General features: G+C 53.0%; 2 protein-coding genes and 1 long non-coding RNA gene across 3 annotated transcripts; 1 reads left to right on the forward strand and 2 right to left on the reverse strand.

Annotated features, from left to right (window-relative positions):
- Positions 1 to 1,241: 1,241 nt before the first annotated feature.
- On the reverse strand, positions 1,242 to 15,156 carry CATSPER4 (cation channel sperm associated 4). Its single transcript, XM_059070550.2, has 11 exons — positions 15,085 to 15,156; positions 14,884 to 14,958; positions 14,276 to 14,419; positions 11,239 to 11,340; positions 5,463 to 5,560; positions 5,174 to 5,294; positions 4,847 to 4,980; positions 3,381 to 3,555; positions 2,409 to 2,620; positions 1,913 to 2,078; positions 1,242 to 1,295 (listed from the first exon to the last, which is right to left on the reverse strand). The coding sequence occupies exons 1-11, from the start codon at positions 15,154 to 15,156 to the stop codon at positions 1,242 to 1,244; spliced, it is 1,353 nt and encodes a 450-aa protein (XP_058926533.1).
- LOC136792620 (uncharacterized) lies at positions 1,940 to 23,996 on the forward strand. Its single transcript, XR_010836680.1, has 3 exons — positions 1,940 to 2,092; positions 21,217 to 21,298; positions 22,800 to 23,996. It is a non-coding gene; the product is annotated as an uncharacterized lncRNA (long non-coding RNA).
- CNKSR1 (connector enhancer of kinase suppressor of Ras 1) lies at positions 15,900 to 26,240 on the reverse strand. Its single transcript, XM_059071836.2, has 21 exons — positions 26,134 to 26,240; positions 23,157 to 23,314; positions 22,872 to 23,053; positions 22,208 to 22,292; positions 21,743 to 21,784; positions 21,559 to 21,663; positions 20,797 to 20,856; positions 20,615 to 20,683; positions 20,220 to 20,321; positions 20,063 to 20,133; positions 19,895 to 19,971; positions 19,645 to 19,751; positions 19,536 to 19,566; positions 18,962 to 19,134; positions 18,028 to 18,101; positions 17,793 to 17,864; positions 17,466 to 17,539; positions 17,257 to 17,318; positions 17,076 to 17,175; positions 16,802 to 16,983; positions 15,900 to 16,551 (listed from the first exon to the last, which is right to left on the reverse strand). The coding sequence occupies exons 1-21, from the start codon at positions 26,183 to 26,185 to the stop codon at positions 16,297 to 16,299; spliced, it is 2,133 nt and encodes a 710-aa protein (XP_058927819.1). The 5' UTR covers positions 26,186 to 26,240; the 3' UTR covers positions 15,900 to 16,296.
- Positions 26,241 to 26,517: the final 277 nt, after the last annotated feature.

Raw genomic sequence — 26,517 nt, forward strand, 5'->3', positions numbered from 1 at the left:
ACAGCTGGGCAGAACTCTCGCACAACATCTCTTCCAGGCTTCCCCTCACACAACATCAGGGAACCTGAGTCTCAGCCATCCAGCTGATCTCATCAGTCTCCCAACTCGGGGGCTGAGCGCTGGCCATGTGATTTTAGAGCTGGTGCTCAAAAACGAGGCCCAGTGATTTGCCTAAGTTTGAGAATCCACCAAGGCAACCCTTCAGAGTGCCCACGACTGCCACAGCTGTCTCAGACTCTGCATTGCCTAGCTCGGAAACCTGCTGTGGCTCTCGATGGTCTTTGGTATGAAGCTCCCAAAGAGGTCTCACAGGTCCCAAGTTCTCCACTGGACTTCATTCACCTGACCCTCAAATTCCTCCTGATGCCTTCCAGGAAGCTTCAGTGCTCTTCTCCCCCAGAGAGCCTGCCAGGACCCACACTTCGCCCAGCCATTCTCCATTGATCCAGGATAGAGCTTCCTGTACCTGCATGACTTGGTCGATGGTGACCCCATCAGACTAGAACTCCCCAGAATGAGGGCCAGTCTGCTACACCTTCAGATGCAGAGAGAGGGTAGGGTGTCTCCTTCATAAGAGAGGCACTCCCAACAGTGAGGAACTGTGAGGACCAGACTTTCACCCCCAGAATTTAGGACCCTAAGGGCAGGGATTATATGTCTACCATTAAGTCAAAAATGTTCACGGTGTGGATTGTCTCTCCCATTAGACTGGGAGTCTAATGGAAGCTCTGGAGGACAGTCAGTGACTCTCCCATTGGACAAACAGGCTTTTGAGGGGCAAGGCTGCCCCAAGGGTTTGGATATCCACCAGTCAGACACATTGGTCCCAACACAAAAGTTTATTGTTGATACAGATACCTGGCCCCGCTGGCCTCACCTTTCTTCTCCTGGTGCTTGGGCCCACTTAGACTCCATCTAGTTCTGCTCTAGCAGGATACCAGGGATGCCCATCCTTAGGGAAAATCCTGGCTGCCTTGGCCAGCACCCCCTTCTGTGCTCATCCCTGTGGTAGGGTTCCCACTCTCATCCAGCATCCTTCTCCATCCCGGCTCCTCTGGACCTGGGGCTCACAGGCACAAGCCCTAGAGATACTGCGCCCCCCCCTCCTTCCACCCCCAGGCATCTGCGCGGGTGTAAGGGAGAGGATGGGTTCAGGGCAGGATGTGCCAAGTCATGCTAGTGATGCAGAAGATACAGTGGCTGGCTGTGTGCTCATGCCCGTTGGCTCCCGTCCTGCCCTCTCAGCGGCTGGACTTGTGTACGTTAAGGTGTACATTTGGGTTGGATTCCTGAACCTACAAATCAAGAGGTCTTCTTGTCAATGCCCCCACCCTGACATGGCAGACGCCCCCTTACTTCCCTCCTTCAGCTCAACAGCTGTTCATCCAGGCCTGGCAGGAAGTCCTTCACGTCTAACTCTAGCCTGCTGAGTCTGCTCTCCGACCGTGGGAGCTCAGGCCGTGGACATTCACAAGGCTCCCAGTCTGATGGTGTGGGAAGCAGAAAGAAACTAAATAATGTGGGAGTGTGACTTTTTCTCCATAGAATCTTCCTCCCTCAGGAGGCAGCTCCTCTTATGCACCCTAGACAGGACCTGGGGGTCCTATGCACCCAGTGGGCCTGGGTATCTGCCACTAAGCAGGAACTGAACCGCTCAAGTCTAAGAAAGGGTAGGTTTGACAGCGCTCTAGACCGAGATGGGTCAGTGGGTGGAGCCCTGTGGGAGGGGCGGAGCCTCCCGAAGAAGGAAAAGTTGGAACCTAACCAGATTGGCGGTGACTGCTGGGGTGCTTGGGAGTCTAGGGGGCGGACCAGATCTTGGAATAGACAGAGACCTTGACTAATGGGGTTGAGGCTGAGCTGGGTGGTGTGCAGAGGTGAGTACCCATTGGGTAGGAGAGGGAAGCTGCACCTTTTCCCTGTTGACGAGCGCAGTGATCAAGTCTTGCTGGCAAGTTATCTCACGGGTGGCTAAGGAGGACCCGCTCGCCCTCGACAGGCTCCACGACAAGTGCCTGTGCATCAGCTCCTCCTCCTGCTCCTGGTTGAAGCGGATGGAGCGTACTTCGTCCACTATCCTGAGGGCGGAGGGGTGAGTGCGTTCCGAGGGTGAGGGTTGGAAGGCTGCCCTCCCATCTTTTCCCTGGTGTCCAGCCCCCTTCGCCCTCCCCCTTTACTCTGAGAGAGACCCAGGCCGAGGCTCAAGGCTCTTGTGAGATGCGAGGAACCGGGAGGTCTGGATTCCAGTTCCCTCACTGACAGGCTGGGGAAACCTGGGCAATTCACTTAACGTCTCTGGGCCCCAGGGTCCGCATTATAAAATGGTGAGGGCGTGAGGCCAGAAAAATCTGAGGCTCCACTCAGCCCAGACTCACGAGACTCGAGGGTACCCCCAGTACCCGCCCTACGTGTTGAGCTCATCTCGGATCTCCTTGTACTGCATCAGGTTCTCCTGTATTGCCTCGAGCACCAAGCAAAAGTTGTCGAATGTGTTTTCTGAGAGGTTCGTCGGGAGGCCCCCCATAAACGGCTCCTGGGGGACGCCAGGTGTCTCCAAACGGGCGACCACACAGTGCACCAGCGGCAGCTCGTAATTCCCATTTCCCTCCTCGTTGCCTGTCTGGGGAGGGGGAAATGGAGAGGGAAGGACAGCTCAGCCGGCACCCCCTCCCCTTGCCCCTTCCTGCTTGGCTTCAGGGAGGATGAGTCTCAGGACACCAGGGTTCTAATGCCCCTTGTTTCAGCTCTAACCAATCTTAGGCTCTCTCCTTTGCTGTGGGAGCTCAACTTGAAATGCACGAGCCCACCCCTTACCTTTTTGGAAATTCTCACCCCTTTTCAAAACTTAGTGCTTCCCCCACCATTTCACTCCTGATAAATCCTACCCAGCAAACTTCTGAAACCCTATCTACTCTCAAGTCACAGCCCACAGCCCTCAACACTTTAAGCAATACTCCACCCTACACTCCCCAGCCTTTTGGAAGCTCTACCCCTGAATGAATAACACTATAGCTAATATTTATTGAGTTCTTAGTATGTGCCAAGTACTGTTCGTTTATCCATGAAATTATCATAATAGCCCTATGAAGTACTATTATTATTTCCATTTTACAGGAGAAGGAATTGAGGCTTAGATTGGTTTAACACCCTAAGGTCACTCAGCTGCTTAGATTTTAGTTGCCATAGAACAAGACACCTAGGAACTCCACACCCCTCAGAAGCCCCCGTTGGTGAGTTGGCGGCGGGCAGTGCTGCCTCCACATCTCAGGCTTGGCTTTCTTCAGGCCCTCGAGTGTGCACGCGCACACAAACACACATGCTCAGTTCAGCACTGATAAACGCTCTGCCTCTCCCCCCTCTGCCCTCCCCTTCTCACTCACCTCACTGAAGGCTATTTGATGCTGCTGCCCCTCTTCGCCTGCCTTTATCGTTTGCTCCAGATTGGTGGTCACCACGACGACCAACAGGTTGATGCCAATGAAGGCACCGACGGTGATGAAGATGGCAAAGTAGATGGCGCCCCCAATCTCCACCGCGTACTCCCTTGTCTCCATCCTGGAGATGGCAGTCAGGGGCCCCATCACCTCCCTGGCCCTTTGGGCCTCAGTTTCCACATCTATGAGATGGGGAAATTATCTCAAGGCCCACTGGGACTTCTGCTGCCTCACTGCTGTTGTGGAGATCTAATGCCTTACTCCTAATTGTCCCCGCAGCTGCTCTTTACTGAGCACCAGCTGTACTGCCAGACAGTGGGCAGTCCTCAAGCCGGCCCTGCAGGTGGGGATTTGTATGTCAGCATTATCGAGCTTAATCTATTGGCTATATTCTTTAGTCATGTCGTTCTTATTATAAAAAGTAATTCAAGCTCTTTATAGAAAGATCAGAAGGAAAATATATAGGAAAAAAATCCCACCCACCATTAATACCTATTGTAAATCTCCCATAAAATATTTTCCCAAATAATAGCTTTCTCTCTCTTGCTATGCGTATGTGTGCGTGTGTGTGCACACAGTGCCAGCCTCTACTAATTCTCACGGCGATCCATGACACGGTTAATAATGTATTATAATCCCCAGTTGACAGATGAGGAAACTGAGGCTCAGGCGGCTGCATGGCTAGTGCAGTGGAGCAGACTCAAAACCCCAGGCCACCTTTATTGCACACTCCATGATTTTTCCACTGCCTACATCATAATGGGTCATGAGTGCAGAAGCCCCTTTACCAACTGGGCTTCTACTCTCACACGAAGGAGATAAAAAGAAAATCAGTCAGGGGGACCCACTCCCTGGAGTGGACTGGAAACAAATAGGGTTTAGGCTTAATGGGAAAGAGGTAAAGAACAGAACCCAGGCAGCCATCTGTGGCCGATAATGACCTTGGGCAGTGGGTCTCAGGATGAATAAATGAGACCCTAAGTCCTCAGGAGTCCAGGCAGTTTGGTGGGCTCCAGTGTGGGCTGGGAGGCTGCCTCGGAACCCTAGATGCAACCACAGACCTGCTCCCTTGCCCAAGGCCTAGCTGCCCAGCTGCTGAGCATAATGGGAGAAATCTCCATGAATAGCCTGCAGTGGGACCTTGAATGGGTGTTGTTTCATTGGGATGATGCTTCAAGTAGACTACAAACCCAGAGGCCTCAGCTCCAGGGAGTCTGCTTTTCTCCAGTTTAAAGCCCCAGGCATCCCCCTCCTGCTGTGCCATCCTCATCCCAAGCCCGGGAGCTGCATTCCCACCCAAGAGCCCATCTCCCTCCCCAGTCAGTTTTTTTGCCCCTGGGAGCCCAGCCCCTCCCTGCCTAGCCCGCCTGGACTGGGCCCCCCCCTCCCCTGGAAGCCCCATGGGCACTCACTGAAAGTCACCGTAGATGTCCACCCAGCCATCCTGGGTGATGCAGATGAAGAGGGTATACAGGGCAACGTGCATGTTCTGGAAATGCATGGGCACGAACGCACCAAAGAGAGTGACCCCAAATACTGAGAACACCTGCCAGAGAGACCAGAGACCCACCCGGACTTCACCCGAGGGCCTTGGGGACAGGACATGCAAATGAGCTGCTAGGGGAGTCACAGGGCTTCAGGCCCGTATCCTCTCCTCTTCTCCAGACACCATGTATCCCCAGGGACCTAGGGGCCTGTTCAGGGAAGGGGAGTAGCCGGGGGCAGGGGAGGGCACTCACCAGCATGAAGAAGAGGATGAGGGCCATGATGTTGGCCATGTCAGGCACTGACTGCAGGACGACACGGATGATCCGGGCCAGGGGCTCCACTGCCATGCACACGTGCACCAGACGAAGTGCCCTGTGGCAGAGCCTCTCAGGGGCTTCCCAGACCCTTCCCAGACCCCTCCTCCTCACCATCCCCCCACCTGCCCAGAAAGACAGAGCTGATCCCCACCTGGTAACAACCCCTTCCTCTCTTTCCCAGGGTCCAGACAGGTCCCTTCTTTTCTCCGAGTTCTCAGCTTACCTGAGTGTGTAGGTGATAGAGATGGCACTGAGTTCATTAACGAAGAACCCCAGGAGCAAGGTAAAGATGATAAGGAAGTTGAGGATGTTCCAGCCGTCCTGGGGGGTGGGCCAGCCCCAGCAGGGTCTGTCAGGCCCAGCCCATGGGTTCATCCTGGGTCTGCCCTCCCTACACCCCAAGGATGGGGGACTCAATGGTCCTCTCGAAGCAGGGCCAGTCATCTGCCATCCACTGCTGTTACTCATCCTGCTGTCGCCCCAAACATGCCACAAAACATGCATGTGCTCGCTGTCTCATACATGTGTCAATAGCCAAGTGCAGTGTCTGAAGCACACAGTGGAGTCTCTCACATATACACAGCCAGTTCCTAAGCTGAGCGCCCACCTTGGCTAGTGCGCTGCTTGACAATGGCCTTGCCCTGCAGTTAGGTGACCTGAGAGTGTTTGGATGCTCCCTCTTTGTGTGACACACACTACAATTAATAAAATGAAAATAAATACTGATTAAAACATTAAGGAACAGTGCTTCAACAGCTAGGTCAGAGGTGAACTAACTCTCACTGTAGAAGAAAGGCACATTTTGCAAGCCCTTTGTCCAATATGGCACAAACTCTTTTAGAATGGGGATGGAGGAAGCAAGCTCACGTGCATGACAGATGTGAGCACAGCCACAGAGGAGAATTTGCTCTAATAAACGATCCATATTTACCTTTGACCAGTGATCCCACTTCTCGAAATCCGACCCCCACAAACTCTAGTACAAGTACAAAATGACATTCATAGAAGGCTGAAAATAACCAAAGTGTTCAGCAATTGGGACACTGGTTGAATAAACTACTGCACGTTCATTCGGTGGAGTACAGGATAATGAGAAAGGTCTCCATGCACTGATCTAGAAAGATCCATTAAGTGACAAAAAGGAAAGTGCAGAACAGTGTTTACAGTATGCTACTGTTAGGAAAGGGAAGACTAAAAATATGTACATATTTGCTTATGATTGCAAAATAAACACTAGGAGGATAAATGAGATTATAAATAACAGATTATCTGAAGAGGGTGGGGGTGAGGGAAAGGGATGAAGGGTCAGGAGTGGGAACAAGAATTCTGTGTGTGCCTTTCAATACAGTCTTTTTTTTTTAAATTGTAGTATAGTCGCTTTACAGTATTGTGTTGGTTTCTGCTGAACAGCAAAGTGAACCAGCCACATGTACACATATATCCCCTCTTCCTTGGATTTCCTTCACATTTAGGTCACCACAGAGCACCGAGTAGAGTTCCCTGTGCCATACAGTCTGTTCTCATTAGTTGTCTGTTTTATACATAGTAGTGTATATATGTCAATCCCAATCTCCCAATCCATCCCACCCCCCCTTCCCCGCTTGGTATCCATTCGTTTGTTCTCTACGTCCGTGTCTCTATTTCTGCTTTGCAAATAAGTTCATTTATACCATTTTTCTAGATTCCACATATATGTGTTAATATATGATATTTGTTTTTTTCTTTCTGACTTACTTCATTCTATATGACAGTCTCTCAATACAGTTTTGACCAATATGTAGCTGCATTAAATATTCAAAAAGAAAATGATTTTTAATGCAGAAAAAGTTCTTAAATTTATTAGGCAGTCCAATAAACACAAGCCCTCCTGGTGTTTCACATTCAAAGTGTCGGTGCCTAAACATACACAGGGAGACACAAGTCTGCCTGTCTACAGATCCATCCCTCTATCCATTCAGTATTAAGCTCCTACTATATGCCACACCTCAAATCAGATCCTAAAGACATAGGATTTCTGCCCTGCTCGGCTCACAGACTATTTTGAGGGAGGTGGACAGACAGTAAATTTTAACTCCAGGTGAGAGGTGAGTACAAAGCATTAGGGAGACAGAGCAACAACTAACCTAGCCTGGGAGAGACAGAAAGACTTCCTGGAAGAGAAGACATCTGCATGAGTCTTAAGCTGTCAGTAGGAGGAAAGCAAGTGAGTAAGTGGCAAAGAGATTTTATAGACTAGGGGTCAGCATGGGCATGAAGTGAGAAACAGCAGTGTGTGTGTGTTTGTATGTGTGTGTGCATACATGCACTTGAAAGTGTGTGTTGGGGAATGCCACTACAAGCAGCTTGATGCAGCTGGAATACCCAAGGGTAAGGCCAGGAGTGATGAGGCTGCAAAAGCAAGCAAGAGCCACATCATGGAAGGCCTTAAGCACAGTGAGGCATTTAGACCTGATCCTATACACAATAGGGAGCCACTGGAGTAGTTGAAGGGTACTTTGTCTTGGGCCTTCGGAAAATTACTTTGATGGCAGGTGGGGTACACAGGAAGCCATAGCAACATCCTGGTGAGAGAAGACAAAGTAAGAGCTAGAACAGGGATAGCAGAGATGCAGAAGCAGCAAGAAATCTGAGAAATATTTAGGTGGTGAAATAGTAATTAATAGGCTATGGAGGTAAGAAGGAGAGGGAGGAGCCACACAAGGGCCATAGAAAAGGGGGCACTGGGGGCAAAACTTTGGGGATCCCCACGTGCCTGGGTAATATTTGAGATATTACCTTGCAGACTTTCCTCCCTCCCCTGCATTCTCCCTTTCCATCTACTCATTCAACAGGGAGCAGTCCTTGCACACTGGGACCAGCGGAGGGGTTGGGGTGGGGAAGGAGACAGCAGAGGGCTTCTAACAAGCCCTGGCTTTTGGCCCTGGGAGGCTGGCCCCAGATGAAGGTTAGGGTTTGGGACATTAGTTCTCAGCCATTAGTTCTGGAGGGTGGTTTTGCCTTCCAGAGGACATCTGGCAATGTCTGGGAACATCCTTGATTGTCACAGGTAGGAGGGGGCTAATGGCATCTAATGGGTAGAGGCCAGGAATGCTGCTAAACATTCTACAATGCACAGGACAGTCCCCCGACAAGAAAGAATTACCCAGGCCAACATGTCAACAGTGCCAAGGTTGAGAAGTCTTGTCCTTGAGAGGACAAGCAGAGTGGCTTGGAAGAACAGAAGATTCTCAGGCTTGTTCCAGTTCCCTTGTGCTAATGAAACGCTGGAGCTTAGCTTTGCAAGTGCAGGTACCTTGATAGTGCAGGCCTTCCTAACTAATGCTAAAAGTGAGACAGGCTGGGACCTGGGACCCTTGGCTGCAGTGCTTGTACCTGATACACAACTCCTGGAGTAACAAAATACAAAGAAACTATCCGGGACTAAAAATAACTGCCTGCAGGAGCATCTGGGGCAAATTACGGACAAAAAGATACAAAAGGTCCAAATGCCACTTCTGAAGAGCAGGGAGCAAAGGTAGGGGGTTGGGATCAAAAGCAGGGTACTGTGAATGCCCCTTGCACACAACATCACCAAAGGGGTGGGCAAACCACCCAAGCCACAAGCTCATCCCCCCTCGGAAGCAGCAAGTGAGCAAGGGAACTTGTTACTTGTTCTCTCTCCCCCCTGCTGCAGCAGGGGCCCCAATAAAGCCTTGCCTGAATTTCTTGTCTGGCCTCTGATCAGTTTCTATTAATTAAGGAGGCCAAGAACCCTGGCCGGTAACAAAAGAAATTTCAGGTCTACAGGAAGGAAGAAATGTTCTCTCTTATGCAAAAGATAGATGTCTGCCTGTAACCTAGAGCTAGTTCTGAAAAAGTGGTGCATTGAAATGTTCACAAAAAGCATGGTACCTATTCTCTCCAGTGTGGAGACATGTAAATATGCACCATCCTATTCTATTTTCTGTTAATAAACATCCTCCCAAGTGTTGTTTTCACAAAGCAGTCTTTAAGACATCTGGGGCTTCCCTGGTGGCACAGTGGTTAAAAATCCGCCTACCAATGCGGGGTACACGGGTTCGAGCCCTGGTCCGGGAAGATCCCACATGCCGTGGAGCAATGAAGCCTGTGCACCACAACTACTGAGCCTGTGCTCTAGAGCCTGTGCTCCGCAACAAGAGGAGCCACCGCAACGAGAAGCCTGTGCACCGCAAAGAAGAGTAGCCCCTGCTCGCCGCAACTAGAGAAAGCCTGTGTGCAGCAACAAAGACCCAACACAGCCAAAAATAAATAAATAAATAAATAAATTTATTTATTTTAAAAAAAGACATCTGGACTTCAGAAATATTGTTCTAGGTTCTACATTCTGTGTTCTATGAAGTGACACCTGTAACCCCTGGAAAGCTTGTAATTCTAATTGGTTTTCCTGGTAATGGTATTTAAATGATGATTCCTTTTTATGAAAGGTATAAAAATCTGATAGGTGTTTTTTTTTAAGCCTCTTCTTGCAAATGCCCAAAGGCAAGATAAATCCCTTGACTCCAGAAGTCCTATTCAAACAAAGAATTTGAGTCTTTGTCTCTCTTTTTTTTTTTTGGCGGTATGCGGGCCTCTCACTGTTGTGGCCTCTCCCGTTGAGGAGCATAGGCTCCGGACGCACTGGCGCACTGGCTCACTGGCCATGGCTCAAGGGCCCAGCCGCTTCACGGCATGTGGGATCTTCCCGGACCGGGGCACGAACCCGTGTCCCCTGCATCGGCAGGCGGACTCTCAACCACTGGGCCACCAGGGAAGCCCGTCTTTGTCTCATTTTATGTAATGTTAAGATCTGTTCCCACCCAGACAGCTTTTTGATACCCTCCAGAAGAGGGGTAGGCAAACTGTAGCCCAAGGGCCAAATTGACCAGCAGCCCCTCTTTTTAAAGACCTTCAGGTTTAGAATGGTTTTTATATTTTTAAAAGGTTAGGGGGAAAATCAAAAGAAGAATAATGTTTTGTGACGTGAAAATTACATAAAGTTCAAATTTTAGTATTCACAAATAAAACTGATTTGGAACATAGCCATGCTCATTTATCTACCTACTGTCTATGGCTGCTTTTGTGCTCTCACAGCAGAAGTGAGTGTTTGCAACAGAGACTGTATGGCCCACAAAGCTTCAAATATTTATCTGGCCCTTGTGAAAATTAATAAAGGGAAACCTCTCTACAATGGAATTGGGAGGCCAAAAGGGGGAGCTCTCATGCAGTATCACTAGATGTCAATTACAGGAAGAATTGTCAATCACAGGAAGAATTGTCAATCACAGACTTCAACAGAAAAATCCCAAAGGGGAAAGAATCATCAATTACAGGCCCCAACAGGAAAAGATGTATATTGCATCTCCTGCAAGAAATCAACTATTCCAGCAACTCAGACAATGAGAGACCATCATCACCCTGAACCCTCACTTTTCTCCAGTAGATTTTGGTTCAAAACAACCCTTCCCAACTTCCTCCTTTTTCTCTATAAAATAATGTTCCTCTTCATTGTTTGTTGGACTAGCCTACGGCTTTTGCTGTAGTTTGCTAGTCCTGATTTGCGATTCCTCTGCTATTCCCAAATAAGCCCTTTTTTGCTGGTAAAATAATTGACTGTTTTATTCTTAAGGTCAACACCCTTTACAAAAAACCTTTGCTGACCCCTGCTCTTGAACCCTGTAAATCAAGGCAGATACTCTCAACTGTATTTCTCTGATAAGGAAATCAAGGTTTTCCCCAGATCACAGAACTAGGGAAGGCTGCTGGGTCAGGAATTGGAACGCCGGGAGTCTGCACTTCTAGTACAAATTACTTTCTGCCACATCACAGACATCTCAGAAGTAGTTCGTTTCTCCTTCTGCATGAGCATGCATGCACACACATGCACACACCCCCCTCCCCTTGTGCACCTTGCAGGGCCAGATGCACAGGGATGGGGATGGGGTGGGGTGCCATCCCTAAGGAGGAATAGATGTGATGGCAGGGAGGGCCCAGGATCTCACCTTCCAGAAAATCCAGAAGCCACTTAACCAGCCGAGGAGAAGTTCACAGATAAGGATAGTCAGCACAATGTCATCTATGGTAGAGAACAACTCATAGTGTTTCTACATGGAAGACAGAGAAAAGGAAGGGCAGAGAGGTGAGTAGGGGGGTGGCAAGACCAGGGAGAGAGCATGTCTGCAGGGGAGGGGAAGCCCAGATTCTTATTGTTCTTCATCCTCAGCATCTTTGTAGCTCCCTTTAGAGCACCCCTCCCATGTACGTGCCAGGCACCATGCTAAGACCACAAATGTATTATTTCATGTTACCGTCACCCACCATCGTCCTATGAAGTAGGTTTTATTTCCATCTTGCACTTGATAGGAACCTCAGAGAGGTGCCCAAGGTCAGACAATTAATGATAAAGACTGTTGTCTGACTACAAACCCTTGTTCTTAACCTCTAGAGTAGGAAAAGGGAGGTGGAGAAAGGCAGAACAGACTCCAGGATTGGGAGGAAAAGACCTGGCCCTTGAGATGGAGGACACCAAGCCCCATCCTTGCTTCTCCGATTGTCCCAACCATTCCTGCTGCTCCAGCTCCCAAATCCCCCCCGCCAGGCCTGACCAGACTCCTGGGTATCCCCCTACTCACGGGTCCAAGACGTGTTCCCGGGGTGGATGGATTGATGGATGAATCCATGACTTTGAATTCTGTTTAAAACCCGACTCACGTTCACGCAATCTCCTGTTAAGCTGTCACTTTGCTATAGTTTGGGACATGAACAGCTCCCAGCCCCCGACTCCATCCTGGCAGTTACCAAAGTCACCTGGACTCCTCCCTTTCCTCACCTCCATGGCCCACAGACTCAGTGCTTCAAGCCTCTTGCTCCCCACACCATGCCACCAACCCCATCTACCAGCCAATGCGAGGCTGGGCAGTTTCTTCTTCTTCATTTTTTAATTTTTGGCCACAGCACGCAGCATGTGGGATCTTAGTTCCCCGACCAGGGATCGAATCCAGGCTCCCTGCAGTGGAAGCACGGAGTCCTAACCACTGGACCACCAGGGAATTCTCTGGGCAGAGCTTCTGAAACTCAGATGGGAGCTAAACTTTATGGGCTTCCAGCCTGTTCCAAATTCCCAAAGGGCATCATGGGCCAGGGATATCTGCTTACAACAAGGAAGGGCTTTCTTTCCCTTCAGCTCTATCCCACTGGCCACTGGTGGCAATAGGCTCTCCTTACTATTTATTGAAAGAGCTTCCTAAACAGTCCCCCTGCCTTCTCCAAGTCATGAACATCTGTGGCTAAATCAGAGTTGCCTTCTCCACCCACAAAGCTTCCATGGCCCCCTATGGCCTGCAGGGTGAGGTTCAAAACCAGTCTGGCATTCACAAGTCTCTAGGATTTGACCTTCATGGGCACATATCCTATATCAGGGTTTTTAGCATCTTTGACTGGGACTCAAAGAAATATATTTTACATTTTACACCATAATGCTTTCTCCTCTTCTCCCCTCCTCCCCTCCCTCCCTCTCCCCCACTATAATTTCTACTTCATTCTTTTTCATTTTATTTCATTCTACTACAAAATGCTGCTATCTACACTCTGAACTCATTTCATGAGCCATTGATGGGTCTTGATCTGCCCTGTAGTCCACCACGCATTCTGCAAACCTTGGCAATTGGGTTTCTGCCTCCACCACATCAGAGGCAGCTCTTGTCAAGGTCACAAGAGCTAAACAAGGGATGCTTCAGAGTCCTTTCCTTGCCTTGTCTCCTAGCCACATCAGACCCTGTGCCTGCTCCCTTGGTAATGCGCTCTCCTGGAGTTCCTCCCACTCCTCTGGCCACTCCTCCTCAGCATTCTTTGGCATCTCCTCCTCTATTTTCTGCCCTCTACTTGGAGGCTCTCCTCAGAGCTCTGTCTAGGTCCTCTTCTCACTCAACACTCTCTACCAGGCAACCTCGTCCATTCCTTGAGCTTCGGCAACCATCCACCTAGATGCCACTCTCATGTTGCCATACTTTAAACCCTGGCTTTCCTGGATAAACAACAAGTCCTACTATATAGCACAGGGAACTATACAATATCCTATGTTAAACCACAGTCAATACCCTATGATAAACCACAATGGAAAAGAATATTAAAGAAAGAATATATATATATGTATAACCGAATCACTTTGCTGTACAACAGAAATTAACTCAACATTGTAAATCAACTATACTTCAATTTAAAAAATAAAAGTAAAGTAAAATAAAATAAAATAAACATTGGCTTTCCAATGACATAGGATAAAACCCATCCTCTTTAACAAAACTTAAAGACTCTGTGTGATCTGGCTGCTGACCACCTCTCTGAACTCATCAGTCACCACACTGGACATTTTAAAAATATTGATTTTCAATAGCACAATTCATGTATGTGGCAGACTCCTTGTAAGAAATTAAAACATCAAGGGTAAGACCCAAGCCATAGCAAACTTCAAGTTGGACACACAGAACTCACTTCCATGCTGTTTGTCCTGCCCAAACCACTCTTCTCCACCTCTCTCTGCCTGGCCAACTCGTATTCCTTCTTTGCTCTCTGTTTAAATGTCCCTTTCTCCAGGAAGCCTGACCCCCAGATTAGGGTCAATGCCTCCTTTGAGCTTCCACATACTCTGTGATATGGAATGATATGTCTGTCTATCTGAGACAGAACTGGGTCTGTTGTGTCCATACCTGACACTGGGTGCAGTATCTGGTACAGAGTGATTCTCACTTAGTGGCTATTGATTACAATGGGATACCCTTCCCCACAAGGCACCCATTTGCCTGCCTCTGCTCACACCATTTTCCTCTTGTCCTTCCTCTGCAAATCCAATGCATTTCTCAAAGCTGGGTCCCCCACCACGAAGCCTTCCTTGATCTTTAGGAAAGTCAGCACTGACAGGCCCTTGAAGGGCATCCAATCCAACCATCATGAACAGATGAGGAGCCTGAGGCCCAGAGAGGGAAGTGACTTGCCCAGGCCCCTGTTAGATCAGTGGGGTCAGAGGTCAGGCTGGAGTCCCACCTGGCCAAGAACGGAGTTGGTGCGGAGAGCGATGGTGATGGCGTTGACCACCAGCAGCACGGCCACCAGCAGCTGGAAGGCCGGGTGTCGGAGCAGCTCCTTGACATACATGCGAGTGACGAACTCCTGCATGTCCCAGGCATCCTGGGAGAGGGCAGGGGACCTTCCTTCAGGCAGGTGTCACCGTAGGAGGCCTCTGCCTGGAAGTTTGCTCTCAGTGAATAGGGACCCTTGGGGGCCACTCTTGGGAAAGAAGTTGCCTGAGAGGGGATTATGGAACGGGGGCCTCAATGTAGAGGTCACTACCTAAATGGCCACTAAAAGCAGGTCACTGCTGGGTGGTCTTTGTTGGGGTCATTGTAAGGGAGACTCTTTTGGGGTCTTTGCTGGGGAATGGCTGTCATTATATAGGGGCTCCCGTAGGGGCACAGCCGGGTGGTTACTAACATACCAGCTGCAGCGATGACAGCTGGGACATTTAGAAGGCAGAAGGGACAGAGGTATTCTGAGGGCCGGTTGCCCCATAGACACAGATGCACAAGGGTCACTGTGGGGGTGAGGATTGCTGCAGGCCCCCCGACAGGTTGCAGGCCCAGCCTCGGCCTTACCTTACTGCTAGTGATATCTCGGCGGTTGATGAGCACTTGCCCCTCTGGCCGGAGGAAGGACTCGTGGGTGGCCCTCTGCAAGGGTGAGGAGAGGGCCTATCAGTGCAGCCACTGCCCCTCCGGACCCAGTATGGTCCTCCAGTGCCCATCCCGCCCCAGGATGCCCAGCTTGCACAGTGCAGCCAGGCAGGTACCACCTACCACGTGGTTCAAAGGCACGATATAGGTGGTGTCGGTCCAGTGCTGCCACCAGGTCCTCTGGTTATCCACCATAGTTGCTCAGTGTCCCTCCCACTCCTCAAAGAAACTTCATTCCAAGCTGTCCTGCCCGCCCCCCTTTGTGGTGATATCATAGAGGCCTCTGTGACCTCCACCTGTCCACATTCCACCAAGGAATTCTCACACCAAGAGAAGATCTTCCCACTGACTCCCCTCAGTATGCCACAGAGGAGGCCACGGACACCAAGGCGCTGGGTGGGGTCAGAGGTCGGAGGCTGATGAGAACAGGTCAGGTCTCCTGTGCAGCCTGGACGGAGACACAGGGCCGGGTCCCTGCTCTGCATCTAGGAGCTGGAGGTGAGACTGGGCTAAGGAGAGAAGAGGAGAAAGGTGTTTCATTCTGTGGTCCTCCTCCTAGGAGACCTCAGCCTGCAACCCTGCCCACCAGCTACCCCATCCCACCACTCCAGTCTCCAGGGCTGCCCCCGCCCCCCCGCCGCCTTTCCAGGCAAGGTACGTTTCCCCAGCTGTAGAGTGAAAGGCTGGTCTCTGTTTTTCACCTTTCGCCCCTGGAGATGGGGCAGGAGAGCACTCCGGTCTCTCATGGGCATGGGTAGAAGTCCCCACCACCCTGGTAAGCATGGGGCTTCAGGTTCAGAGCCCAGGCTGGTGGGCCACAGAGTGGGCTAGTTACCAAAAGCGCTCACCCCACCGCCCTGCTCTGACAGCTTTTCATCCCAGTCCCCTCCGGGAAGCAGATTCCAGATCCTAATACAGAAGTCAAAGGCACATGTAGATTTCTGTTAAAGAAACTGACTTTATTTAGTTGAAAAGTGTCTCCCGGGTAAAGTGAAGGACGCCAGTACAGACTGGCTTGGGGAAAGAAATGCCGCGGGGCTGAGGGGGCAGGTCTGTGACCCCACAGAGCACAGGGTAGGAGAGAGTTCTTTCGACCCCACCTCTTGCTCCTTCCTTGGCACAAAGCTCACTTCACTTCACCCCACTCTAGGGGAGGGAGGAACAGAAATGGCAGCAGCTCAGGCAGAGGCAGTCAGCTTGGGACAGAACCATGGACAAGCGCTACTTCCAAACTGGAACAGAATGCAGGGATGCTCTGTCCTAGATGTGTCAGAGGTGGTTCTCCAGGCCAGAGGTCAGAAGCTAGGGTACTGGCCAGAGATAGAAGTCAGGAGGTCAGAGGTCACTCTCTGGGGTCAGGGGGCAGAGACAGGAGTGCTCCTCAGGCTGAGAGGGTGCGGGGTGGGAAGCCGGTCCCCTGGAGTCAGAGTTCGGGACTTGGGAGCTGCCCTCGGCCGGCCCCACTCCGCAGGCCCCCAGGCCCTCTGAGTAGAGCTCCCGGTTCTGCTCCTTCCACCTGCGGAACTTCTCCCCAGTGAGCTCGGGGTCGCCCAGCACCTCCTCCAGGGCCTGCAGCTCCTGCATCTTTGCCTGGAAGAGGTATAGGGGTTAGGGCCATGATCACCCAGGAAGCGGGCAGAGCCTGAGTCCAGAGCTAGCTCTGGAGTCCAGTGTCCTAGAACCCAGCACCTGGCCTGGTCCAGCCCCCATCCTCAAATCGAGAGCCTGGCTCCAGGAACCTAGAACTCAGCCCGGTCCACAGCAGAGCCCAGGGCTGAGGGCCAGGAACCGATACGAAAGCCCCGAGCCCAGCCCCTAACGGTGCCCTGCGCCCGCTGACCTTGAGCGTGCTTTGCAGCGCCCGCACGCGGTGCACTCGCTCATTGAGCTGGGGGTCTCGGTTGCGCCGCATGAAAGAGCTCCGCCATTGCTCGTGAGTGAGGGGCTGCGGCCTGCCCAGGAGGGACACGCCACCCAGCCTCAGCCCCCGTACCATTCCTTCCAGGGCCCCTTCGCTGCTGTCTGTGGGACGGGGAGAAGGGTGAGCGTGTGCCCGCCCCCGCCGCCAGCCCTCCGTCTCGGCTCCCAGCCCCGCCCCCCGCTTGGCTCGGCACCTGTCGGAGGGCCGAAGGAGGTCCGTGGGCTGCCCTGCGTGAGGGCGGCCGCAGGTGATGTGTCTCCGTGGAGCGAACTCCCAGCTTGGGCCGCGCTGGGCTGGGGGCAAGGTGGAAGAAGAGGAGGTTATCAGTCTGAGGTCCACGGCCTGCTCTTCACCCCGCGTCAGCTCCCACTCACCGAGGCTGAGCAGGATCCAGCCTCATCGTCGGGGTCTTCTGCTTCCGTCTCACTGTAGCAGTCTGGGGTGGACAAGAGTGGCTGCGGAACCCACTCAGCTTCACAGGGTTTGGGCAGGCCAGGGGGTGGGCTCGGGGGAATTGAGCTCCCAGCCCCCATCCCAGGGAAGGCAGGGGCTCAGGGGAGACCCAGCCCTGTGAGGCACCCACCTTCCTCTCGGGGCAAGGGGGAGCGGCCTGGAGACCGGTACTTGGAAATGCAGGTAATGAGATGGCGTACCCACCTGTGGAGGGGCAAATGGGTCTCAGGGCGTTTCCACTTACTGTACGCCAGGGGCTTTCGCCTATATCATCTTCTAATTTAATCCTCAGAGCAACTCTGAGAGAGAGGAATTCTTAGTCCATTTTAGAGAGGATGAAACTGAGGCTTAGAAGAGTGAGTGTCTTGATGAGCCCTAGGCTCTGAATCCAGGCTCCTGAGCCCAGGCCCCCGGGCACTCCCGTGCAAGCTGTGGAGGTGAAGGGGGTGGCACTCACATGCTCAGGTCCGTCAGGGTATCAGCAGCGAAGATGAAGGGTTTGTACACGTTATGGGTGAGCTGGAACACACTGCCAAGGGAGCAGAGGGGCCTCACTCACCTGGGGGTGCCCATCCAGACCGCAGAGAGGCTGGATGGGCATCCCAGCGACCTGCTGCCCCCACCTGCCCCTCCTGTCACCTACCTCTCCCTTTCTCTCCCCACCCCCAGCCTGTCACACCTCAGGACTTAACTATTTTTTCTTCTGATCTTGTCCACTTTCCAGGCTGTAGTTGGAGACATTGATGAGGCCCTCGGCCTTCTCATCCTGGGGAGATCATAGTGTGAGGGTCAGCTTGAAGCCCCAATACCCTCAAGGCCCAGTCAGGCTCCTGAGGGCGGGGGAGGGGAGAGGGCATTTCCTGGGCTCTCTAATCGCTCATCTCTCAGTGCCCAGAGCTCAGGGCAGGAAGCTGGGGTGGGGTCAGGAGGTGTGACCAAGGGGTGCCTCTGAGCCTGGCAAGGGGAGCCAAAGATAGCCAGAGAAACAGCCAAGGAAGAGGAGCCCCCTCATGCATTTGCTCCATCGCAGACACAGACAAAGCTGCTTTGCAAATGCTCCTCTCCGTGCCTGGTTTTCTTTCTCCTTTCCATCTGACTAACCCTCAGGCATTGATTTTTCAGGAAGCCTTCACCACTCTTCAGGTGGACTGGCCACCTTTGCCGGCTCTTCTGCCATCGTAGTACGTGTTCCCATATTGTCCCTGAGCATGTATTCCTCCCTCTCCCCACCGGCCTGAGTAACGGAAACGGTCCATTTCTCCCCTGTGTCCCAGGGCCCAGCCCAGAGCTGGCTATACAGTAGGCACCTTGAATGTTAGTCGAAAGAATAAACAATTGCTTGAATGGCCCATAACTAGGATGAACAGATTAACAGAAGAGGAAGGAAAGACGGGTGGAATCAAAGAGATTCTACCCGGCCTGTGATACCTCTTCCACACCGCTTATATACACACATCTGCTCAGTTCTCTCTGAAGAGTGTCCCCATTTTACACATAGGAACACTGGGGCCCACCTGTGACCACAGATGGGAGTGGACCGTGGAGGAGGGACAAGAGCCGAGGCCCTGAGGTGACTCACTTGCTTACCTGTGTGTGTGTGTGGGGGGGGGGGGCGGGGTGTCTCACCTGGGGCTGACGGTACCAGTAGAGCGTGTGTCCCTTGAGCACAAACCAGCAGCGGCGCCAGCGCGGGCCCATGAAGCCCCCAGGCGTCTTGCGGAGCAGGAGCCAGCCATCATGGTCAGGCCGGCCCAGCTCCCGGCAGGACACCCGCCGGCGGCTCAGCTGTGTCGCCACACCTGCAGCAGCACAGCGCGCTGGTCAGTGAGGGGCTGGTGGGGTGTCCCGGACCCCCAACCTGCTCCTTTGCCCCCCATGAGCACCCCCAGTTGATATTTCTGAACCCATGCTCTGGGCTCAGAATGTTACACATGTCACTTCTGAGGTGGGGATGACTCTTCCCATTTTAGAGACAGGGAAGCTGAAGATCAGAGGATGAGCTGTTTGTCCGAAGTCACAGAGCTGGCGAGAGGCCCGGGCTGGGAGCATAGGTCTGTCTGACCCCAGAAACAGAGCTGTTTCCAGGAGAGGCTGTGTGTGAAGTGTGTGTTGGAGGGGGGGTCTTGCCCAGCACTGTAAAGACTTATAAGAGCTCCTCATATCCGGGCATTACCCCCACCCCGTCAGGTGCATTTCATACCTTTTGATTTCTTGCGACGAGGGACAGGACTCTGAAAGGACCACAGGAGGTTAGAAAAGCGTATGGGTACAAAGCCACACACCCCTCCTTGCTGAGCCCCAGAGCTTACCTTGTCAGGGTGTTCTGGGGGCTCTGGAGTGTCTGCTACCCCAGCTAGGAGTGTGGCTGAGGGTGCATGGGGGCTGGGCAGGGGCTCCGGGTCAAGGGAGGTCGAGGCTGTCAGGAAGGGGGGAGCGAGAGGGAGGGTCCCTGAGCTCAGACTCGGGCCCAGTGGTAGGGTGGGGGTGTAAGAGTCCAGGATCAGGCAGCCCACATGCCTTGTCCAGGGCATCTGCCGACTGGTGGGGCTTTGAAATTACCTGTCCAGGCAGCAGGGCTGGGTCCGGGACTTGGATTTGAAGTCAGGTCGAAGGCGAAGACGTCTTCCGATGGGGCCCTGGAGAAATCAGGAAGAGATGAGGTGAGCCATGACCCACCCGCCAAGACCTACCTGGGGCCGAGACCCACCCGGGGCCCAAGCCTGTCACCTGGGAGACGGCAGGGCCGGAGCCAGCGATGGGCTTACTAGGCGTGGGGGGCCCAGGGCCTGAGGAGGGGTCTGAGGAATAATCAGAAACAGGTGATGGAGCTGGCGACAGACAGGGGTCTGAAAGCAGACTGGGGGCAGGGGCGGGCGGCAGGTACCTGTGAGGGTGTCTCTGGCACTGGGACCTTCTTCAGCACTAAGCTGACCCCATCTGGCTCCCGGAGCAGCTCCCTCACCACGTTTTTATGGGACCAGCCCACCTAGGGGACAGGGCAGAGGGCAGGACAGGGATGCTGGGCGGGACTGAACTGGGCAGGAGGCTCTGAGACAACCCGACAGCCCTTGGCCTCAGAGCACTCACTCAGCCTCCCGCTCAGCCTCACCTCGTCCTCCTCCAGGAAGCCTCCACGAGCCCCTCTGACCTGTGTGAGCTGGCTGGCTTCACGGAAGGCAGCTCCCACAGCCCTGGTCTCCCCGAGGGAACCTCCCCACCCACCGACCTGGGTTCTACTCAAGACCCGCTTCCTCCCACCACGCCCCTCCCCTCACTCACCACCACCTGCTCATTGATCTGGACAATCTCGTCTCCAGGCAGGATCTGCAGCCGGAAATCAGTGGGGACCTGGTGGGGGGGTAGGATTCAGAGGGTGCACCCTCATGGGGCTGGAAGCTGGCTTGGCTGGCAGGTTGGAGGGCCACGGGGGTGGGCGGCTAAGAAGGGTGTAGGAGTCTCACCTGGGTGCCCACTCGAGACACGAAGTGCAGGCAGTTGCTGGTGGTGTGGATCTCCAGGCCCTGCAGGGCAGAGGCTGCAGTCACTAAGGGTGTGGGACCACCGGGCCAGGACCCCTGCTAGGCACCAGGACTCACAGGTGAGTGGAATGGGGGAAGAGAGCTGGCCTCAGCTTGGCACCGCTCGACTTGATATGTCACTTTGGGCTCACTGCTGCACCTCTCTGGGCTCTGCCTCCTCCTCCCCTAAGGGCTGAGGGGAGCAGGTTGCAGACTTCTGAGGTATGAGATTCTCAGCAACTTTCCTGAAGCATCTCATACCTTAGGGACAGGAGCAGGACAGGGAAGGGCTGGGGCCTCTGGTTTTCCCAACTGGTCAAAGATGAAAGCAAAAAAGTTCATGTCCTCTCCCCTCTCCCCTAGGTCCGTGTCCCAGGGCTGGGACGTGTCACCTGAGACCACACCAGCTGCAGCCCATCAGGACTGGAGAAGGGGCTGAATGACGGTGAGACCCCAGGGAAGTCCTCTGGGCCTTTAACATCTGTACAAAAATTCCCTGGAAGTCCAGTGGTTAAGATTCCACACTTGCACTGCAGGGGGCGCAAGTGTGATCCCTGGTGGGGGACCTAAGATCCCACATGCCACGTGGTTCGGCAAAAAAAAAAAGAAAAAAACAGGGCCTTCCAGCTGTGACAGTATAGGATTCTGTGGGATCCTAGAACCAGATTTCAGGCCCCGACTGAGAGTTGAGAGGTCAGGGCTCACCGAAGGATCATCCAGTGGCACGTGCTGTAGCACAGCCTTCTGCTCCAGCAGCTCCTCTGGGCTGCAGCTCAGGATGTTGTGGCAGATCCCGGCCACGTGGCTGCTCTGGCGGATGGAAAGCAGGATGTCTAGCCTGAGCCCCGTCCCACCCCATCCCCACACCCCACTCACCCGCCAGACTCACAATCCTGAGGACTTTGCTCTCCTTCTCAGCCGCTGGACAGTCCTGGAAGCAGAGTGAGAGAGCAGGGGCCCGCCCTGAGCAGGGCGCACTGCCTTCGCCTGAGGGCAGGGGGATTCCCTGCAGTCCCTCCCAGCGGTCTGTACCCTGGCCCCCTTCCCAGAACTACATGGCCTTAGAGCTTTCGCCCCGAGGTCTCATCCCCCTGACGCCAGGCCCCCAGAAGTCACCACACATGCCCTCCCCCACTCCACCCCCACCTGAGAATCAAACTTCCCGTGCTGCCCTCGCCAGTTAGGAGCTCCCACACCACCATCACCCCCTACCCAGTGGCCGGGCCTCCTCTCTTTCTGCCCTCGCCTCTTCCTGCTCTCACACCTGATCCTGTGCTGATTCACAAGTTATAAAAAGCTCTAGCCTGACTTGGTCTCTACAGCCTGGGCCAAGCCTGGCCTCTGGTTCTCCTACCTCCTGCAAGGCCTGGCCCAGCTTCCCGCACAATTCCCCAATCTCCTGGCAGGATGAGAAGTCATTTAAATGGGAGAAGAGGTACCTGGCAGAGGGAAGGATGGAGCAGTGGTTAGGGAACTGAGCTTTAACAGTCAAGCCACTGAACCACCCTGTGCTGGCTACGCATCTGAGACTCTGATGGGTTTTGATTTGGGGTAAAGGAGATGACTGATACATCTAAAGACCTTAGTCAAGTGCTTAATAAACGCCAGGCCCTGTTCTAGGCACTGGGGAGACAGACATTAAACATCTAATTACATCAATAATGATTTAACTTCTACTGCTGTGAAGTGTAGGGAGCTCTGAGAGTGTGTAACAGGAAAGGCTTCCCTGAGGAGGTGACATTAGAGCTGGGATCTATGGGACAAACAGCGGCCAGTGAAGGGGGTAGAGAGCTCTTTATATAATGCTGTGGATGTGACTGTCATGATTACAAGCTCGAGGTGGGGTGGGAACCCAGGCAACCCAGTGCCCCTACACAGACCAATTAACCTCTTTGCCCAGTTCCACTATATCTGAACAAGAGCAAAGCTCTATTTTTCTCTCCCAGGTCCCGGAGGAAGCCAAGGATGAGAAGGGTCCCCTCACCAGTTACTCAGACCCTAGGAGGAGACCGAAGTACCTGTTGAGCCAGAAGAGGAGGGAACGGGCCTCATGCACCAGCTCCATGGCCGCGCTGAGGACATCTGCAGGAGGCTCAGCACAGCCCCCCAAGCGACCTTGGACTAAGCTCTGGAATGCCCGGATCCCCTCCAGCAGCCCCTCTGTCAGGCTCTGCAGGTTCTCTGACTGTAGCCCGGAGCTCTGTACCACAGAGGGGCAGGTTAATTCCTGGCAGCGGCCAGCCCCCCATCAGCACCCCTAAGGTGGGTGGAAGCTGCAGCCAGTGTAGCCGCCATTCATTTACCAGGGCCCGGAGTTGTTCCACCCCTTCCAGGATGAGCTCCTGGTGGCCCAGAGGCCACACAGTTAGAGCTTCCAGGCTTCGGGGGCAGAGCTGGAGCAGGTACTTGCCAGGCAGTTCCCAGTCCTCAAAGTCATAGTCCTGCAGGGAATCATCGAGGCCTGGTGGAAGAACGAGGGTCAGCATGGGGGAACCAGGGGGTGTCAAGGCCTTTCTGGTCAGTGCAAAAGTCCTTCTCCTAATGACCCTGAGACCCAGGCAGTGTTCTGCCCTGCTCATTTCACAGATAAGCCTACTGAGTTGAGAAGTAGGGTCATATAGGGCAGTGGTTCTCAAAGGATGGTCCCTAGACCAGCAGCCGCAGCCTCACTGGAAAACTTGTTAGAAATACAAATTCTGGGAATTCCCTGGTGGTCCAGTAGTTAGTAGTTAGTAGTTAGGACTCAGTGTTTTCACAGCTGTGGCCCATGTTCAATTCCTGGTCAGGGAACTAAGATCCCACAAGCTGGGTGGCATGGCCAAAAAAAAAAAAAGAAAAATAGCCAAAACATGGAAACAACCTAAGTGCCCACTGACAGATGAATGGATAAAGAAAATGTCACACACACACACACACACACACACACACACACACACACACACACACACGCGCGCGCGCGCGGGAATATTATTCAGGCATAAAGAAGGAAATCTTGCCATTTTCAGCAACGTGGATGGACCTTAGCATTATGCTAAGTGAAATAAATCAGACAGAGAAAGACAAATACTGTATTATCTCACTTACATGTGGAATCCCAAACACCCAAACTCATAGAAACAGAACAGACGGATGATTGCCAGAGGCAGGGGATGAGGGGGTAGCGGAAATGGGTGAAGGTGGTCCAAAGGTACAAACTTCTATTTATAAGTCAGTTTGGGGGATGTAATATACAGCATGGTGACTATGGTTAGGATTCTGGGCTCTCACTGCCACAGCCCCGGCTCTCGCTAGCCACACAGCTCGTGGCCAAAAAAACAAAAACAAATGAATTCTCACATCTGCAGAATCAGAACTCAGGGGCGGGGCCCAGCAATTTGCATTCTAACAAATCCTCCAGGTGCTCTGATGCTGCTCAAGTCATGCTTGATGGGGCTTTGGAGTCAGGGAGACCTGAGTGACAGCGATAGAGCAAGTAACTTAATTACTCCGTGCCTCAGCTTCCTCACCTATAAGATGGGGAAAATAAAAGCACCTACCTTCTAATCATGTGTATTAAATGACACGACACATGTCAAGCACTTGGCCAACTGCCTTGGTTCATGGTAGACAGTAACAGCCCCCGTATTATTATTGCCAGACTCTTTACCGTGATCCCCAAGGCCCTGTATGATCCGGCCACCACCTGCCTTTACAGTCACCTCTTGGCGCACAGCCCCTCAAACTCAACACTTCAGATCCCGAGCACTAACTCCCTGCAGCTCTTGGAATGCTCTCTTGCCTCAGGGTCCTCGAATGTGCTCTTTCTTCTGCCTGGACTGCTCTTCCAGCTCCTTCACGTCCTTTTTCATCTTACTCCTTCCAGGAAGCCTTCCACAATTCCCCGGGCTGGGTTGGGGGCCTCTGCTGCTCTCATTGTCCCTTGCACCTCCACAAACCCCTGCATCAAAGCACTAACCTCTCCTACTTAATCACGAGCTCTTCAAGGACTGGACCTTAAACAAATGTTCATCTCTAATTCCAGCCCAGGCCTCTTACAAGGTAGACACTCACAAGTAAGAAAAATATCTAGTGAATGCTTACTATGTGTTAGGAAAAATGTAAGGGCTTTATACATATTAACACATTTAATCCTCACCGAATCTAGAAAGCAGAGATACTGCTATCCTCATTTTACAGGTGGGAAAACATACAAATAGAGGTTCACAGTTAGCTTTCTCATTCTTTGAAGGAACCCCTACCATTCCAAGCCAGGGTCTTTTGTGATCAATAGCTCTCCCTCATTCCCTGTGTGACATTAAGAGCACTTGACTAGGAGTTCGTGAACCTGTTACTCCGTGGCTCTGGGCCCCCGAACACCTCCCTTCCTGTGTACACAGCAAATGTGCTGTGCTGCCTCCCTCCCAACAGACCCTGATGTTGAACTGCACGTGCCAAGCCCTCAACATGATTGTCTTATTTGGTTCACTTCATGAGATCAGAGTTGCCTTTCCCATTTATTTTATGGATAGGGAAACTGAGACTTGTGGTCACAGAACTGGTGAGTGGAGGGGCTGGGCCTGGAACTCAGTCTGGGAGTCTGACGCCAGCCCTGAATCCCTGCTTTTACGGGGGCTGGTCACCCTGAGCCTGCCCTCAGTGGACTCCGGAGCCCCCTCCACTCTGGCTCCTCCCTGTAGGAGGAGTGTCCTGACGCACCTCCCGGCTCCCAGCTGCATGTCAGAAGGTCTTCACTTCTCTGAGTCGGCTGACAGTCTGGGACCTTTCCCACCCAACTGGGCTCATCCCCGCTGGAGGCCTAGGGAGGGGCTGTGCTGACCCCTCCCGTCAGGCCCGGGCTTCTGCTCTCACTGGGAGCTTCGGGGTGGGGGGAAGGGAAAAGACACCCCACCGGCTCTATTCCAAAGCCTCAGCAAATCACTTCCTGGCTCAGTGTGTAGTTTTCGGCTTCTGAAAAATGGGTTTAATAACATCCCACTGCGCCCGGGGGCAGAGGGGGCGGGCAGCTGGCGAGATACCGTCTGTGTTCCTTACACAACCACTGCCTCCCCATTGCTACCCTGGAGGCTTCTTGGGCTTCTGGGGGGATGGGAGACCCCCTCTGGGTCCTCCGGGTGGGGGCCCCAGGGGTCATCTCCATTATCCTTCTGCCAGGTTCACGGCAGACACTCTGTAAATACTTGTTGACTGACTAACCAACTGACAAACTCGGCAGGTCCTTTGTCCTTTCCCTCACCCCGTCCCAGTGCCCCTCCAGCCCGACACTGCCCCAGCCCCACCCACCTCTCAGCCAAGCCGCCACCTTCCCGGGGGTCCAGGTCGCTACTGGCTCCATGGCCAAGTTCGGTTTCTCGGATCCGCACCCGCTCCGTCTCGCCCGCGCAGGAATTTCCGCTCCCAGAGCTCTGACCTGGGGAGGGGCTGGGCTGGGCTGGGGGCGGAGCCAGTAGCATACCTGGGCCCAGAAAGCTGGCTAGGTGAGGTGCTGTGACAGCCATTGGCCTACTGCCTGTCCACCTCCTGCCCTGCCCTTCAGGCATCCTAGGGCAGCTGGGCTGCCAGACCTGGGGGTGGTGCCACTGATATGTGACCCAGGGGACCTCAGAGCTGGCCTGGGATCCCCGCCCAAAACTGGCCTCAAATGGCAGGGTGCGACCCTGACATTCA

The sequence above is a fragment of the Kogia breviceps genome, chromosome 1 (assembly GCF_026419965.1).
Source record: "Kogia breviceps isolate mKogBre1 chromosome 1, mKogBre1 haplotype 1, whole genome shotgun sequence".
NCBI lineage: Eukaryota > Metazoa > Chordata > Mammalia > Artiodactyla > Physeteridae > Kogia > Kogia breviceps.